We start from the raw sequence: 15,643 nt of genomic DNA on the forward strand, positions 1-15,643 counted from the left end.
AAAAAATAAAAAATGAAAAATAAAAAAAAATGTAGTTTATCTTCCTAGAATCTGTAACTCTGTACTTTGTTTCTCTCTCAGACACTGCCTTTTCTGCCAGGTTCACTCCAATTCATTCTTTGAAACCTAGTTCAGATTTCCTCTTGGAAACACTCTCAAGTAGTTCTTGGCATTTAATTCTTCCAACCACTGGGCAGATATCTGTATTTTAACACTATTTATAGTCTACTAAAATTATGTGTTTTCTTCCTCCCCTGTAGAGTATATGCTTCTAACCGGCAGAAATAATTGTCCTTTGTATCTTTAGCTTCTGAGTGAAAGACTGTCAGTATTTTTAAAGTTTACATGAAACGAAGATTAAGTTTACAAGCCAATCAAAATAGGATGTTTCAGGCAAATTATTTTACAAAATGAATCAACAAGGTCTTCAAAATTCATCATAAAATATTTTATCACCATTATTGAATCTCTTGTCCTTGTGAAAATGGTAGATGTGCATGAACATAACCTCAGAAACTGCTAATTCCTTTATACAAGAGAATTCTCTGAAATTTTATTCAAACTGGTCAATTAAAATTCTAGAAAAATTTACAGATAATTAACATACTGCAAATGGGAACATATTTCATCTAATAGTTTCTGAGTAATTACGAAGTAATTAGTGACCAAGGACTATTAATGTAACCAGTAGTATAAATACACATTTATAACATAGGGATGAAAATATTTTTGATTAAAATGTCTGGTAATTAATAATATAATATTTAAATGCTATAAAACTGATCAATCATCAAATACCTTTTTTTTATGACAGAAGATAAACTCTTATTTGTGTATATACACTGCTTTGTTCTCTGAGATACTCTTCACTATGACAAAAGAAAAGCTTCACCAGCAACACGCAGAAGAATAAAGTGTAAATAAAAACTTACTCAATCCCATGATAATGACACACTGAGGCTTTTTCAAAAGGTAAACCCTGAAGTTTCCGAGGACTAAGTTCCGGCGTCAGAACAAAAGTCTTTTCCCTAAAACAAAAAGGTTTTCATTTGTATTTAGTTTATTTAGTGAAAAAGAGAGTTCAAGAAAGCATGTAGAAAACAAAATCTGACTTCCTTCTCTATAAGTGAATCTTATGTGGGATAAAAATTATGTAACATCAAGAAAGCATAAGAAAGAAATCAAACAAGATTAAGCCTAAGTGGGTTCTGTCACTTACATTTTCGGGGCACCTCAACTTTCTGAAGTTATGATGTTATTTATTTCACAAAACTATTCTGAGAAATGGCTAAATCAAGAATGAAAAATGATTTGTAGTGGAAATTCAAGAAGCAGCATTATTCCAGAATTTTTTATTGGTGCTGGTGGTGTCGATAACTAATGCTGATGCATTTGGTTAGGTTCTTCTTAGCAGGGGGGTAATTAAAGTCAATTCAAATCTTTTGGTAACAAAAGTATTTACTTCCTACTGTAACACATGAAGGATCCAGATTTTTGTTCGCCTGGGAATGTAGTCATGTTGACACCTACTTTAAGAGTTAGCAACCTGTTAAATATCAAAGGATATGGAGACTGCTGACTTCTGTTATGCTTTTGAAGTAGGTTCCAATCAGCAGGTATGGGAGAACTAATCATATGGTGAGCTTACAGTAAATATTCATGCTCAACCCCTTCCATACTCAGACCTGCAGGGGTATATCAAAATCTCAGGAAGAAAAAGGTCACTGCAATTAGGTTAAACTCTCCTGCTTATTCTAAGAGGTGCCCACTACCCCCAACCCTCACCTTTCTCTTCCTGAGTTGAGAGGCGCTGTTCCAATGCAATGGATCATGTTCTTGAAGCTCAGAACAGGTTAGATGGAAATGGGAGAAGAATGCAACGGCGCCTCTATGACTATGCAACATAGTCAAGAGAATGAAATACCAGGCGCCTGAATTCAGAAGACTTGGAGACAGTATACAGAAATGCAAGCAGATAGTATAGTTCCATGAGTAAGTACGCCCTCACATTTTTTGCCCTATGGTTTAATAATGAAAACTACCCACTTGCCACTGAAAATTATTGAGGGTACTATAATAAGCATTCGAAATTATTACGTTAAAGTGTAAGGCATATACTAAGTATGAACCTTAGAAAACAGAATTTATAATCTAATCCACCCATTTAAAGTGTTCCACAAAAAATAACACTAATTAATTGCAATGACCCCAGTATTTTGATGACTCACTATTCAAGTGAATAATTTCCTAATGTAAAACGATTTAGGTACCTAGCATTTCACTTCCTTCCCTTACCACGGTGTCTTCCATTTCTTATTTCAATACTCTCAGCAACTTTATGTATTTTTCTTTAGATTTACTCATAACCTATTTTTTCTAAGGCAAATGTTTGGCAAATATGTATTTTGTCAACGTTTAGTGTTTCTTTGATATACACACAGGAGTCATGCCTGCAGTTTGTTCAACATTTCAATAGCTCCTTACACAGGTAGACATTTTAATAAGAGCCCACAGGTTCCTGATTCATTGTTAGGAAAGCTCATTCTTCAATTTCAATGTTAATAGAAGATTATTGGGTAACGTTGTCATTCTTTATTAACACGAAGAAACTGTATCAGATTTCTCTAAATAAAATACTTGTAAATTACAGAAAAAATAGTATCTCCTCTATAAGTATATCCCCTAATGTTGCATCTAGAAAAACACTCTCTTCAAAAAGAGTACAACCTATAAAATTCAGTTTTGGCAAATCTGTTCAACTTTGCCAGTTCACACTTAATGATCTGGAAGGACAATAATCCGATAGCTAAATAGATGAAAAATGTATATATGCTTCTTCACTCTCTTGATTCCCATAAAAAAGAGTATCAATATCTCAAAGCTATGAGGAAAGAAAAATTATATAACTTTTATGTCATTAAGATCATTAAGTCATTAAAACCCATAATTATTAAGATTCTCAAGTTTTCAAAGTTGCTCCTTCTCTCTCTCTCGAGTGAACATTCACATGAAGGCAATATGCTCCAGGATGATTTATGAGATATAACTGATGTCAAATAAATCCCTTCCAAAGTATGCCTTTAAAATCAGTATTTGCCAAAACAAGTTTTGTAGAAGTGATTAAAATGATCTATAACTTTTAAGGTTCTCTGGGAGGTCTTCAAAATAATGGATTAACAATTAAGATGGGACAGTGATCAAATGATTCAAATCTCACAGGTAACTGACATCACAATTTTACCTGTAATTAAGTCAACTTTAGCAACATCTGGTATTTATTAACTAGTAACTTAGTTGTCTTGGAAGTCAAATTAGCAGTAAACTATTTACATAGACACTGAGTACTCAGTAATACTATAGTTTCTTTTTTTTTTAATTTTTTTATTTTAATAAACATATAATGTATTTTTATCCCCAGGGGTACAGGTCTGTGAATCGTCAGGTTTACACATTTCACAGCACTCATCAACTACTATAGTTTCAAAAGCATTTTTATTATACTTTTCTGTTCTCCTCAGCTGAAGGCTGTGCTTTTTGCTAATATTAGGCATGACATGACAATGTCATGACAGGTAATGGCAAAAATCAAAACTAGAGAATAATGTAGAAAAAAGAATTTAAAAAATTTGCAAGTCAAATTATAATTTTTTCTTAAATAGCATTGTCCTTTGTATACAAAGTAGAAGTTACTGACTTCTGTAGGGAATAAACTGAGGTTGCTTTTGCTTTTACTATCCTTGTTTTCCTTATATTCAATAACACCAAATAACAGGACATTGGCTAAGGTGAAATGTGAGGATTAAGTCCAACCGATAATCCCTGGGATCAAAGAAGTGAATTTTGCCCAAGCAGCATAGGCATCTATTAACTAAGGAAATGAGATGCAATGTGTTTTTAAATGATTTTTTAAAAAAATTAATTGGCATGGGGCGCCTGGGTGGCTCAGTGGGTTGAGGCCTCTGCCTTCAGCTCAGGTCATGATCCCAGGGTCCTGAGATCGAAGCCCCATATCGGGCTCTCTGCTCAGCAGGGAGCTGCTGCTTCCTCCTCTGCCTGCCTCTCTGCCTACTTGTGATCCCTATCTGTCAAATAAATAAAATAAAATCTTTTTAAAAAAATTAATTGGCAATTATAAGTTTGTCACTTACCCCTTTTGGATCTGTAAAGGCTGAAGATCTCCAATTGGTAATCCATCTGAGGTAAAGAATTTCAGTAATTCTTTAGCATCCAATAATGTGATCGAGTCCCGTGGACTCTCTTTGTGACCCAGCAACTGTTCAGATGAACGAGGTAATGAACCAGTTCTGAGAAAATAATGTTATATAGATTGTTAAAAGTAGATCAGAATTCACCATAGTCAGGAAAAGGCGATATGAGCAGAAACCAGAACAGACAAAGAAAACTACAGAACTCTAAACTTAGGAAAGAAAATAAAGTAAAATCTTAGTGAATCATTTAGTAAAAAAGTATATTTTTAAAAATCTGTAAGTCACAGTGAAACTTATAGTTAACCATGTCAATAATGCTACTACTTGACTAAAATAAGCACAATTACATTCTTTATAAATGCTGGCATCAGGAGCGCCTGGGTGGCTCAGTCCTTGAGCATCTGACTCCTGATTTAGGCTAAGGTCATGATTTCAGAGTCATGGGATCAAAGCCCTGCACTGGGCTTTGAGTTGAGAGGGGAGTCTGCCTGAGATTCTCTCTCTCCTTCTGCCCTTCACCCCTGTTCTCTCTCTAAAATAAACAAATCAGGAGAAGTGAGTTGGGGAAAATCAGAGGAGGAGACAAACCATGAAAGACTGTGGACTCTGAGAAACAAACTGAGGGTTTTGGAGGGGTGGGGAGTGGGGGGGTTGGGTGAGCCTAGTGGTGGGTATTAAGGAGGGCACATATTGCGTGGAGTATTGGGTGTGGTGCATAAACAATGAACTTTGGAACCCAGAAAAAAAATAAATTCAAAAAAATTTTAAAAAGATAAATAAATGATGGCATGATTATTTAGTAGCGTGAAGTTATCCATTCTACAAAATTTCAATCTAAATGTTTTTGTACGTTCTGAAACCCCATAATCTCAAAAATTTTGATGGTAGAAACTGAGTGTTCCAATTTTCTATGAACTTGAAAGATTACTTGAAGCACAGCCATGAAATGAGACAGTAATCAGAAATCTCTCCCAAGGTCTCTCCTAGCCATGATTATAACATTACGAATAAGCACTGAATCATTATTATACCTGAAATATAGACAAGAGTTTATACTTCTCAAACTATTTGAGATACAATATGTTCTTAATCCTCACAAATTTCCTTGACAAAGATATAACAGTTCTTATCTCAAAGTGAACACCTGAAAACAAGTGCTTTCTAAAGTAAAAGTCAGCATACCAGACCTAGAAAAGAATCATTATTACTAATTTTCAGAAAAAGATACTACCACACATTAGTCTGTATTACAAGCCCAGGGTGACAGAGCCATTTAAAATGATAGTCGGAACCAGACTGACTCTGAATTAGGTACTATTTCTACCTACACTCTCACTCTGTAAACCAAAAAGCTCACAGCAAGTTTAAAAACTGGAAAGAGGAAAATAATTGCAGAGAACTGAGTCACAGATCATGCTATCGCTCTGCCACAAAGCGGAAATAAAATCTTTCAATACCTGCACAGAAAATTAAATTCATGACTTTCTATTACTACAACTACTTCCTGATTACTTAATCACTCCAATCGAGCATATTATTGGTGATTATATAATTAAAATGTTGGCATTATGGTTTTAGACTTCTATTTCTGTAAAGATCAATAATGTTCCAACAGTGTGTCCCTTTCCCCCTCCTATCCTTTATTTTTATTTATTTATTTAAATTTTATTTGTTTTTATTAACATATAATGTATTATTTGCTTCAAGGGTACAGGTCTGTGAATCATCAGCCTTACACAATTCATGGCACTCACCATAGCACATACCCTCCCCAATGTCCATAACCCAGCGACCCTATCCCTCCTCCCACCTCCCAGCAACCCTCAATTTATTTCCTGAGATTAAGAGTCTCTTATGGTTTGTCTCCCTCCCTGGTCCTATCTTGTTTCATTTATCCCTCTCTACCCCCCATGACCCCCCGCCCTGTCTCTCAAGTTCCTCATATCAGAGAGATCATATAATTATCTTTCTCTGATTGACTTTTCGCTCACCATAATACCCTCTAGTTTCATCCACATTGTTGCAAATGGCAAGATTTCATTTCTTTTGATGGCTGCATAGTATTCCATTGTATATATACACCACATCTTCTTTATCCATTCATCTGTTGATGGACATCTAGGTTCTTTCCATAGTTTGGCTATTGGGGACATTGCTGCTGTAAACGTTCAGGTGCACGTGCCCCTTAGAATCACTACATTTGTATCTTTAGGGTAAATACCCAGTAGTGCGATTGCTGGGTCATAGGGTAGCTCTATTTTCAACTTTTTGAGGAACCTCCATGCTGTTTTCCAGAGTGGCTGCACCAGCTTGCATTCCCACCAAGAGTGTAGGAGGGTTCCCCTTTCTCCGCATCCTCGCCAGCATCTGTCATTTCCTGACTTGTTAATTTTAGCCATTCTGTCTGGTGTGAGGTGGTATCTCACTGTGGTTTTGATTTGTATTTCCCTGTTGCCGAGTGATGTTGAGCACTTTTACATGTGTCTGTTGGCCATCTGGATGTCTTCTCTGCAGAAATATCTGTTCATGTCTTCTGGCCATTTTTTTATTGGATTATTTGTTCTTTGGGTGTTGAGTTTGATAAATTTTTAGATTTGGATACTAGCCCTTTATCTGATATGTCATTTGCAAATATCTTCTCCCATTCCCTCGGTTGTCTTTTGGTTTTGTTGACTGTTTCCTTTGGTATGCAAAAGCTTTTGATCTTGATGAAGTCCCAATAGTTCATTTTTGCCTTTGCTTCCCTTGCTTTTGGCGATGTTTACAGGAAGAGGTTGCCGAGGCTGAGGAGGAAGAGGTTGCTCACTGTGTTCTCCTCAAGGATTCTGGTGAATTCCTGTCTCACACTGAGGTCTTTCATGCATTTTGAGTCTACTTTTGTGTGTGGTGTGAGGAAATGGTCCAGTTTCATTTTTCTACAGGTGGCTGTCCAATTTCCCCACTACCACTTGTTGAAGAGACTGTCTTTTTTCTATTCTATTTTCTTTGTTGAAGATTAGTTGACCATAGAGTTGAGGGTCCATTTCTGGGCTCTCTATTTTGTTCCACTGGTCTGTATGTCTGTTTTTGTGCCAGTACCATACTGTCTTGGTGATGACAGCTTTGTAATAGAGCTTGATTATTAAATTGAAAATATAAACCTAATAAAAACAGTCAAGCAAGAAAATACACAAATGTTTTCTCTGAACTTCATACCCTAAGAGGGTAGGAACTACATTATGAGTTTAATTTAATTTCTATACAGCTATTCTCTAATTGTGATTCACAAAGGTTTCTTAATGAATATTACTCCCAGTCATTTTATAGGCCAGATGCATTGGGGGCATGTGTAATTTGCATTTACATAGGACCCTGGACACAAAGATATCAAAGTAATTTCAAAGCACAGTCTGTGATAAATTACACCACCAAGATATGTCTTAGTTTAAAATCAATCAATCAATCAATCAAATAATAAGTTTTGCAAAGTTACAAAGTATTTTTTCATAAATCATCTCTTTAAGCATTGACAACTTTGAATTAGAACTGGGATTGTTATCCCCATCTTAAGGATGAGATAACAAAGTCACAGAATAGGTGAGTTTGTCCAAAACCAAATTCTTGACTTCTGAATTTCACTATGTAAAGCATCCTTAATTCGCCAGTGAAGCCTATTTTAACATAATACAAATTCTGAAAATATGCAAAGTAATTTTTGTTCCCGACCAAGAATTCAATGATATCTCCCCATATTGTGATGCACTGAGAAGTAGTTGAGCATTGACTCTGTAAATATCACTGGAAGACACTAAAAAGAGTTCACTGATGGTAATGTATAGACTCATAAACACTGTGTGTAATTTAGTAATATGGGTATGACTTGAGTAGGAGAAGGGAGGTGAGGAGGGTAAAAGGAGATAGATATACCAATGCAGAACAAGGTAAAAAAGGTGCAATAAAACAAGCTTCATGACAGAGGTAATGATCTAGTCTTTGGACGCTTAATGAAGGAAGAGAACACTGAGTTGCAACATTTATAAAAGGCTTAAGAGAAAGGTGATATTTGATCTAGACTTTGACAAACAATCTAGTTCAAGACGATGGTACATTAAACATACACATTAACCTCTCCACTCCAACAAATGGAAATCACAATGAGGAAGTACCGGACACTAAATTCATAGGAAGGTGGAGAAATCAAAGATGAAAAAGTGGTGGAAAAAACAAAAGTGATAAACTGGAGCAAGCATGTAAATTAGAGCTAGAGAAAGAAACAGAACAATGTGGCCTCTATCTTCTTCTCATCCCACAATGCCACAGGTAAGACTCGACACAGAGGCGGAGTGGCAGTGGACAGAAATCCAGCAATGCATTTTAAGAGCCCTACTAGAACAATTGTTCAAGTACCACCCTACCACACCTCCCCTTATCCCTGCAATTTTATCTCAAGTGAAAAACAGAGAAATTGCTCTCCGAAGATCCAGAACTAGGCGCCTGTCCCAGTCTCAGTGCTGATGCCCCCAGCATAAAGCCCTGTTATTTCAGTATTGAGTGAAGGACCAAGGCTGCCTTCCTTCTGATACCTCCCGAGGTGCCCCAACGTGAAGTCTTCTAGGTACACCCCACCCTGCAGCGCCCTCCCCACGATATTCAAATGAGAACAGGCAGGAAACAGGACGACACACATAGAGAGAAAATTAACACCAACTACCTATATAAAGCAGCTTCGTACTAAATTCCAAACCAGTAACAATCAAGGACCATCAGACACGGGAGGAAAGCTACACATAAGAAAAAACACCAGAGGAACAAACAGAACAGGTCCAGGGGTAATGAGATCATTTAAGGAAGAGAGAAAAACAAGTTAAAAGACGCTTCCAATTAATATCCTTTTAGTATCTTCTGAATTCTCATCATTAATAAAAGAAGAGATTGCTAATGAAAAAACAGAGTTGAGAACAAAAAAAAACCTATTAGGAATTTAAAATATAACCTTCAAAAAACTAAAAGATGAAAGCATAGGTCAAGAGAATATCCCCGATGTGGGAGTGCTGACAATACTGACTCCATCTTTGGCCTGCCATCCCGCTCATGCAATGACCTCTCTTGGACTACGTGTTTCGGGTCCCCTGGAGGTTAATGAATGACCTGACCAGGATTTGGAAAGGCTTGTTCCGACTATCCCTGAAGCTGTTTAGGTAACTAGCAGAGATAGCCTAGTTTCCTCCCCTTTCTCCTCCCTGGCACACAGATGGTCCCAACAGATATGTTAAACCTTTTGACCTTACTACAATGACCTCTGCTCATCCCCCCACTCTATAAAGTCTGCAGATTAAGGTCTGGACTTTGTGGAGAACAGCTGCCTGGGGCTGGACTGTCATCTGCTTGAAACCCGTCAGTAAGTTACTCTGAATAAAACTGTGTAGAAGTATGGAAGGGTTTGCTTCGTTTTTACATTTCCGAGTGCCTTCTCAGTTTGGAGGATACTTTACTGTTCCTCTTCCACCTTCTAACACCCAGAACATACAAGCAGAAGGTGAGGAGGGGCAGCACTGTCTCTAAATCCTAGTCTGTAATGCTCTATCTATCTACTTACAGTATGCATACATTCCTTTAATAAGGGAAATATTATTTCCTCCAAAAACTAGAAAGTATGTACATTTCATAAACACAATGTAAGGATTAAGAAAAAAAATGCTCATTTAAAAATACTGAGCTATTTTAAAAAAAAAATACTGAGCTATTTAAATATTACCTCATTTTTTGTTTAGCTTTTTCAAAACTTTCCAAATTCTGAAGAACATGCCTTTCTGGCCATTCCAGAGGGTTGGTTTCCATTAGATTTGAAGAAGTAGGTTCCATTGAACTGGTGTCTAAAGGGAAAGAAACCTAAATAAGTACTGAAAATTATTAACATATTGAATTTTGCTATGAAAAGATATACATGTAGATCTATCCATCCATCCATGTTCACATGCACACACGTGTATATAAAGCTGTGTTGGGGGGCGCCTGGGTGGCCTGGTGGGTTAAGCCTCTGTCTTCGGCTCAGGTCATGATCTCAAGGTCCTGGGATGGAGCCCCAAATTGGGCTCTCTGCTCAACGGGGAGCCTGCTTCCCCCCTTCTCTCTCTCTGCCTGCCTCTCTGCCTACTTGTGATCTCTGTCAAATGAATAAATAAAAATATTTTTTAAAAAAGGGCAAGAACAAAATACTTGATTATTAAAAAAAAAAAAAAAAAAAAAAAAAAGCTGTGTTAGATAAGCTGTGCAATACTTACCCAGGCATTTATTAAGGATATCTCTGATGGCCCAAACCGTGCAAAATGCCATTGAAAAGTTTTTTTGGAAATGAAAAAAAAAATCACTGTTAAGCTTTGTTTATTTTACTGTCTCCTCATAATACAAGTTATGACCTAGATTCAGAAAATGGATTAGCACTATGAGGGCTCCAGTGGAATAAAAGCGTAACTTGCCTATTTTTTTGTGTGTGTGTGTGTGTGAAATTCGTACTAGATGAAAAGGAGGCAATTCTATGGAGCATATATTAGATATACTATGTGATTTTCATACCAGAAACAGGAATTAGCAGCATTACCCAGAAAAGTTCATGTTTTTAAAAGAGATTACTTCATTCTCAAAAGTATAATAATATAATAGATAACATAAGATGTTCTCAGATAAATGTTACCTTAGGAAGAATTTTCACTTATCCATTAATGTATAATATACATATATTATACATTATATACATATACATCTTCAAGTAAATCACTAACATTAAATGTTATTTCACTAACAGTGTGTTTACTCTTCTAGCTAGTATGCTGCAATGAACCGAGATTGCTAATAACACTACAGTCTGTATCAAAAACAAAGGGACAGGGGTGCCTGGGTGGCTCGGAGGGTTAAAGCCTCTGCCTTCGGCTCAGGTCATGATCCCAGGGTCCTGGGATCCAGCCCCGCATCAGGCTCTTTGCTCAGCGGGGAGTCTGCTTCCTCCTTTCTCTCCGCCTGCCTCTCTGCCTACTTGTGATCTCTGTCAAATAAAGAAATAAAAAATTTTTTTTTTTTTTTTTAGAAATAAAAATTTTTTTAAAAGATTTTATTTTTATTTATTTGCTAGAGAGAGATTACAAGTAGTCAGAGAGGCAGGCAGGGAGAGAGGAGGAAGCAGGCTCCCTGCTGAGCAGAGAGCCTCATGTGGGGCCCAATCCCAGGACCCTGAGACCATGACCCGAGCCGAAGGCAAAGGCTTCAACCCACTGAGCCACCCAGGCACCCCAAGAAATAAACTCTTTTAAAAAAAAATTTACAAAAAAAAAAAAAAAAAAGGGACAGTTTCCATTTGCATTATAAATTATGAGTACATCCAAACTATTTCAGCACTGTCAAAATTACTAACTGTACTACTTTTGGGATTCTCAAACTATCTGGTTTTTAATATTGTTTTGAACTACTACATACTATTCTAATAAATTAGCTGAAAATTACTGGACATTAGTGGTCTGACTAACCAACAGTTCTGACAAAAATATCCATTTTATACTTTGAAGTCTTATAAAATGATGATTTGGTGGAGGCATTTTTATACAAAAAAAGAAAAAACATAAAACCAAAGCCAACTGCATGTTATTTTCCCTTTATTCATTAAACTACTCAACCTTGAACATTTAAAAAATATCTTTAATGACTACATTGGATTGCCCCCACCAAATACCATCTAAATATACTACTTCCCATCTCATAATAAGGGTAGTGAAATGCTATTTTATATGGCAATACAATTTAAGATGAAATAATCTACTTTTTAATGTTGACGTGGCTTTCCACTAGAAGTGCAAAGCAAATATCATTAGCAGATCTGAACAGATACATGCTGAGAACTCAAAAGAACACAAGTCATGTTAAATAAAAGTAGACATTAATTGTTCTAATTACAATATAATTAATATATTATATTATATATAATTGTTCTAATTACAATATAATTAATATAATAATTAATTATTAACATTGACTACACAATAAATATAAATGACATAGACTAAATAGTACAGAGTGCATGGACAAACATTCATATGTACTTTTGGGGAATAATTTAATATAATTCTTATAGTAAAGTAAGACACAATATTTTATTTATGTGGCAGTCAGGACACTAGGACATGTTGATAACCAAAAAGCACAAAAAGGGCCTCTGAGAAACCAAGAATGCTGCTTTTTATTTTTTTTTAAGTGTTTTACTTTATAGGAGAAACAAAGAAATGAAAGCGATGCAGTAGGGAAATTGGGACTCAAAACCTGCCCTACACAAATCAAGGCCAACAAAAAAGAAGTAATACTACAGATGATAATACATGCACAGTAATATAGGCCATCCCAGCCTTACATACGTAAATACGAATAAATCACAAAGAAAAGTTTATATTGTAGTCGGCATATTCTGTTTAATAAAGTAAGAATTATACACATACACTAGAAGATTCTTATCAAAGTATCTAAAATAATAAAACTGTGATCTTATAAAATTACCTAGGAAACTCATTTATGCAGTGTGTTTATGTGCCCCGATGGCCTGAGGTAAAGGAGACAGTTGCTGTATTTTGAATCCAGATATGACACTTGGCATTATGAAAGTTTTTAGCAACTTTGTGGCAATGAGTATAGAAAATGGTTTGATCAGGACATTTTCTCCCTGCTGATTTTCATGTTACACATGTTAGAGTGCTAGAGTTTTTATTTAAAAAAAAAAAAAAAGGACAACAATAATCCTGATGATTGCCAATAATTCCTAATGAGCACGGTTATTAAATAATGGGACCAGAATATGAAACATGATTGACCTTTTGCTTCTTTTCCTGTATAATTTGCATCTAGATGTATTTACGCAAATAAAAGTTACCAAAGATGTTAAAAATCACAACTTCATTATTAGGAGTCATATTCAAACGTATAACCTGTCAAATTTCAGTTCAGGCTCTAAAAAAACATTCAGGGTTTCTTTCATTTGTTAAATATTATTTTGGGAGGAATCAACTCCTCTATGCTGGGTACGGTCTTAGGCTCGAGGGCACTGGAGAAAGCAAGCAGACACACTCTACTCTCAGAGAACATATGTTCACAGTGAAGACAAACTGTTATTAATAAATAATTACATCTATAGTATATAATTTAAAATAGGAAAAATAATAAAAAGAAAGATACAGAAGATGAGGACCACTGGAAACAATTTAAAATGAGGAAAGTCTGGAAAAGCCTCTTCGAGGAAGTAACATTTAAGTCAAGATTGGAAAAATGACTGTCAGTTAATCAGGTAAAGATTGGGAGAAAAATATTCCAGAAAGAGGACACCACATGTATAAAGGTCCTGAGGTAGAAAGGAAGGTGACGTCCTCAAGGAATGGAAAGATTGTGGCACCAAGGAAACAGAAATGAGACACTGGAGGAATCCAGAATCAGTATGAGGGTGGACATCATTTAGGATTTTTGTAAGCCGTATTAAGGACTACATTCTATGTACAATGGAAAGCAATGACAAAGCTCTGAGCAAAGGAGTGATATAATCTGATTTACATTTTAAGATGAGCACCCCTGTAAGCTCAGGGTGTTAATAGTGTTCTAGGACTTGACTTTGTATGAGTAACTATAAGACACATGTCCATACTTACAGAAAAACCCATGCAATGATTGCAGCCCTTCCTACCTTGTAACCGTTATCTCCCGCACAAATTCTCTCAGTAAGCCACCTTCTGTCTGGATCTCAGTCTGCCCTTTCTTACCTCCATACTCCACGGGTATGCAGCTTCTACCCCCAGGAAAATCCTATTCCTCACTCTACCCAGATCCTATGCATCACTCAAGACCTACATCCAAGTCCCTTTGCTCCTGACAAAGTGTTCTGTGACTCTCCTACCCTAGTTATATTCCTCTCCTCTAAATTCACATTCATTTATTTAAAAACAAATATACAGCCCTTCACACCAGGCAACTTTCAAAGAAATTTATAAATAACTCCTTTAATCCTCCTAACAACTTATGTCATCTCTAATTTAAAGATGAAAAAACCCTGAGCTCGGAGAGGTTAGAAAACTTGCCCAAAGTCACACAGCACATAAGCCGCAGAGCCGCATCCCGCCTTGTTCGTCTGGCTTCGGAGCACATGCTGCAACCAAGAAGCTGTGTCTCTCATTTACGGAACACACCCCCCCATTCACAAGGAACCTTACACTGCCTCCAATACCCGTCCGATTACCCTGCACTGTTACGGAACATTCTTACTGGTACAGCATGATGATCATGATAATACAAACAGCTAACGGTTCTTTGGCATTTATTATGTTCTTACATATACCCACTCCACTCATCTAATCCTCACAGTAAGCTTAGTGAGTGGGATATATTATTAAGCCCATTTTAAACATGAAGAGGCAGAGGCAGGGAGAGGTGGAATAAATGCCCAACGATGTCCAGCAAACAAGTAACAAAACTCAGACTTGAGCCCTGGCAACTGAGCTCCAGAGCCTGGGCTCTTGAAACGGCAGCGCGGGCCGTATCTGTCATTAGCTTCCAACATACATCATAACCTGCTGAAAGTCAAGGATCCACATTTTTACTTCTTTGTGTACCTCTATGGTGTCAAACAGAGAAAGGCATCTGACAAACGTTACTGTTAACTTGACTCTGGTCATTTTCTTATTAACCAATGGAATAAAAATTATTCTCATGGAATTAAAAAAAAAATTACCCTGTACATTTAAAATGCCAGGCAATCATCAAATGCTTTCTTGTTAGATCTTGTAAAGCTTGTGTGTTCAAACACATCACAAGAATAGGAACCAGGAAAACAGAACTGTAAGTTAACAGAGAAATGATTTCCTGCTCCTTCGATGAAGTTTGGGGACTGTTCCTGCTACAATGAACAGCAAATATGGAGCATCTTAATGCGGGTAGTTTTAACTATGGTAAACTTACTGTGTAGGTTCTACTATTCTCATCTTAGGAAAATACAGCTTAATAGAAATCCACTCATTCTAGTAGCTTAGTAAAATTAGCAAGAGGACTCACCTTCAAATGCTTCTCCTTCTGCTCAAATGAAAGAAGTGCCAGAAAGCTTTTAATGTCTAAATGATGAGAAATACGTACAAAAAGAACTAATATTTAAACTAACAAAAAACTTACCATTTAACATATTGGTGGTTTTAATTTTGTCTGTCTTTATTGGAATTGTTTTAGGAATAAAAGCGTCAAAATGATCTAAAAAGCGTTCCCTTGTGAGTATTAATAGACTTTTGAGTTCATCAACAGAAACTACTTCAGGCAGGTTGGCCAACTTTCTCCTTTCTGTAAGACAAAAAAAACCATGTAACTTTTACTTTAAAAAACTCTCAAGAAGTGCATTTATTACTCTTACAATAAATATTTTCAAAAGTAAAACAGTTGAATTTCTCCAGCAA

The 15,643-nt window shown here is 36.2% G+C and overlaps 1 protein-coding gene across 1 annotated transcript in view; it reads right to left on the minus strand.

The window, feature by feature from the left end:
- MTBP (MDM2 binding protein) overlaps positions 1-15,643 on the minus strand; it is a 76,497-nt gene that overhangs the window by 13,203 nt on the left and 47,651 nt on the right. Inside the window, exons 14-17 of the mRNA XM_080803174.1 lie at positions 15,369-15,530; positions 9,943-10,060; positions 4,149-4,304; positions 933-1,028 (exon numbers count right to left, since the gene is read on the minus strand). Coding sequence (XP_080659300.1) covers positions 933-1,028; positions 4,149-4,304; positions 9,943-10,060; positions 15,369-15,530 — 532 coding nt within the window. The remainder of the gene's footprint in view (positions 1-932; positions 1,029-4,148; positions 4,305-9,942; positions 10,061-15,368; positions 15,531-15,643) is intronic.

The sequence above is a fragment of the Martes martes genome, assembly GCF_963455335.1.
Source record: "Martes martes genome assembly, chromosome: 4".
Lineage (NCBI taxonomy): Eukaryota > Metazoa > Chordata > Mammalia > Carnivora > Mustelidae > Martes > Martes martes.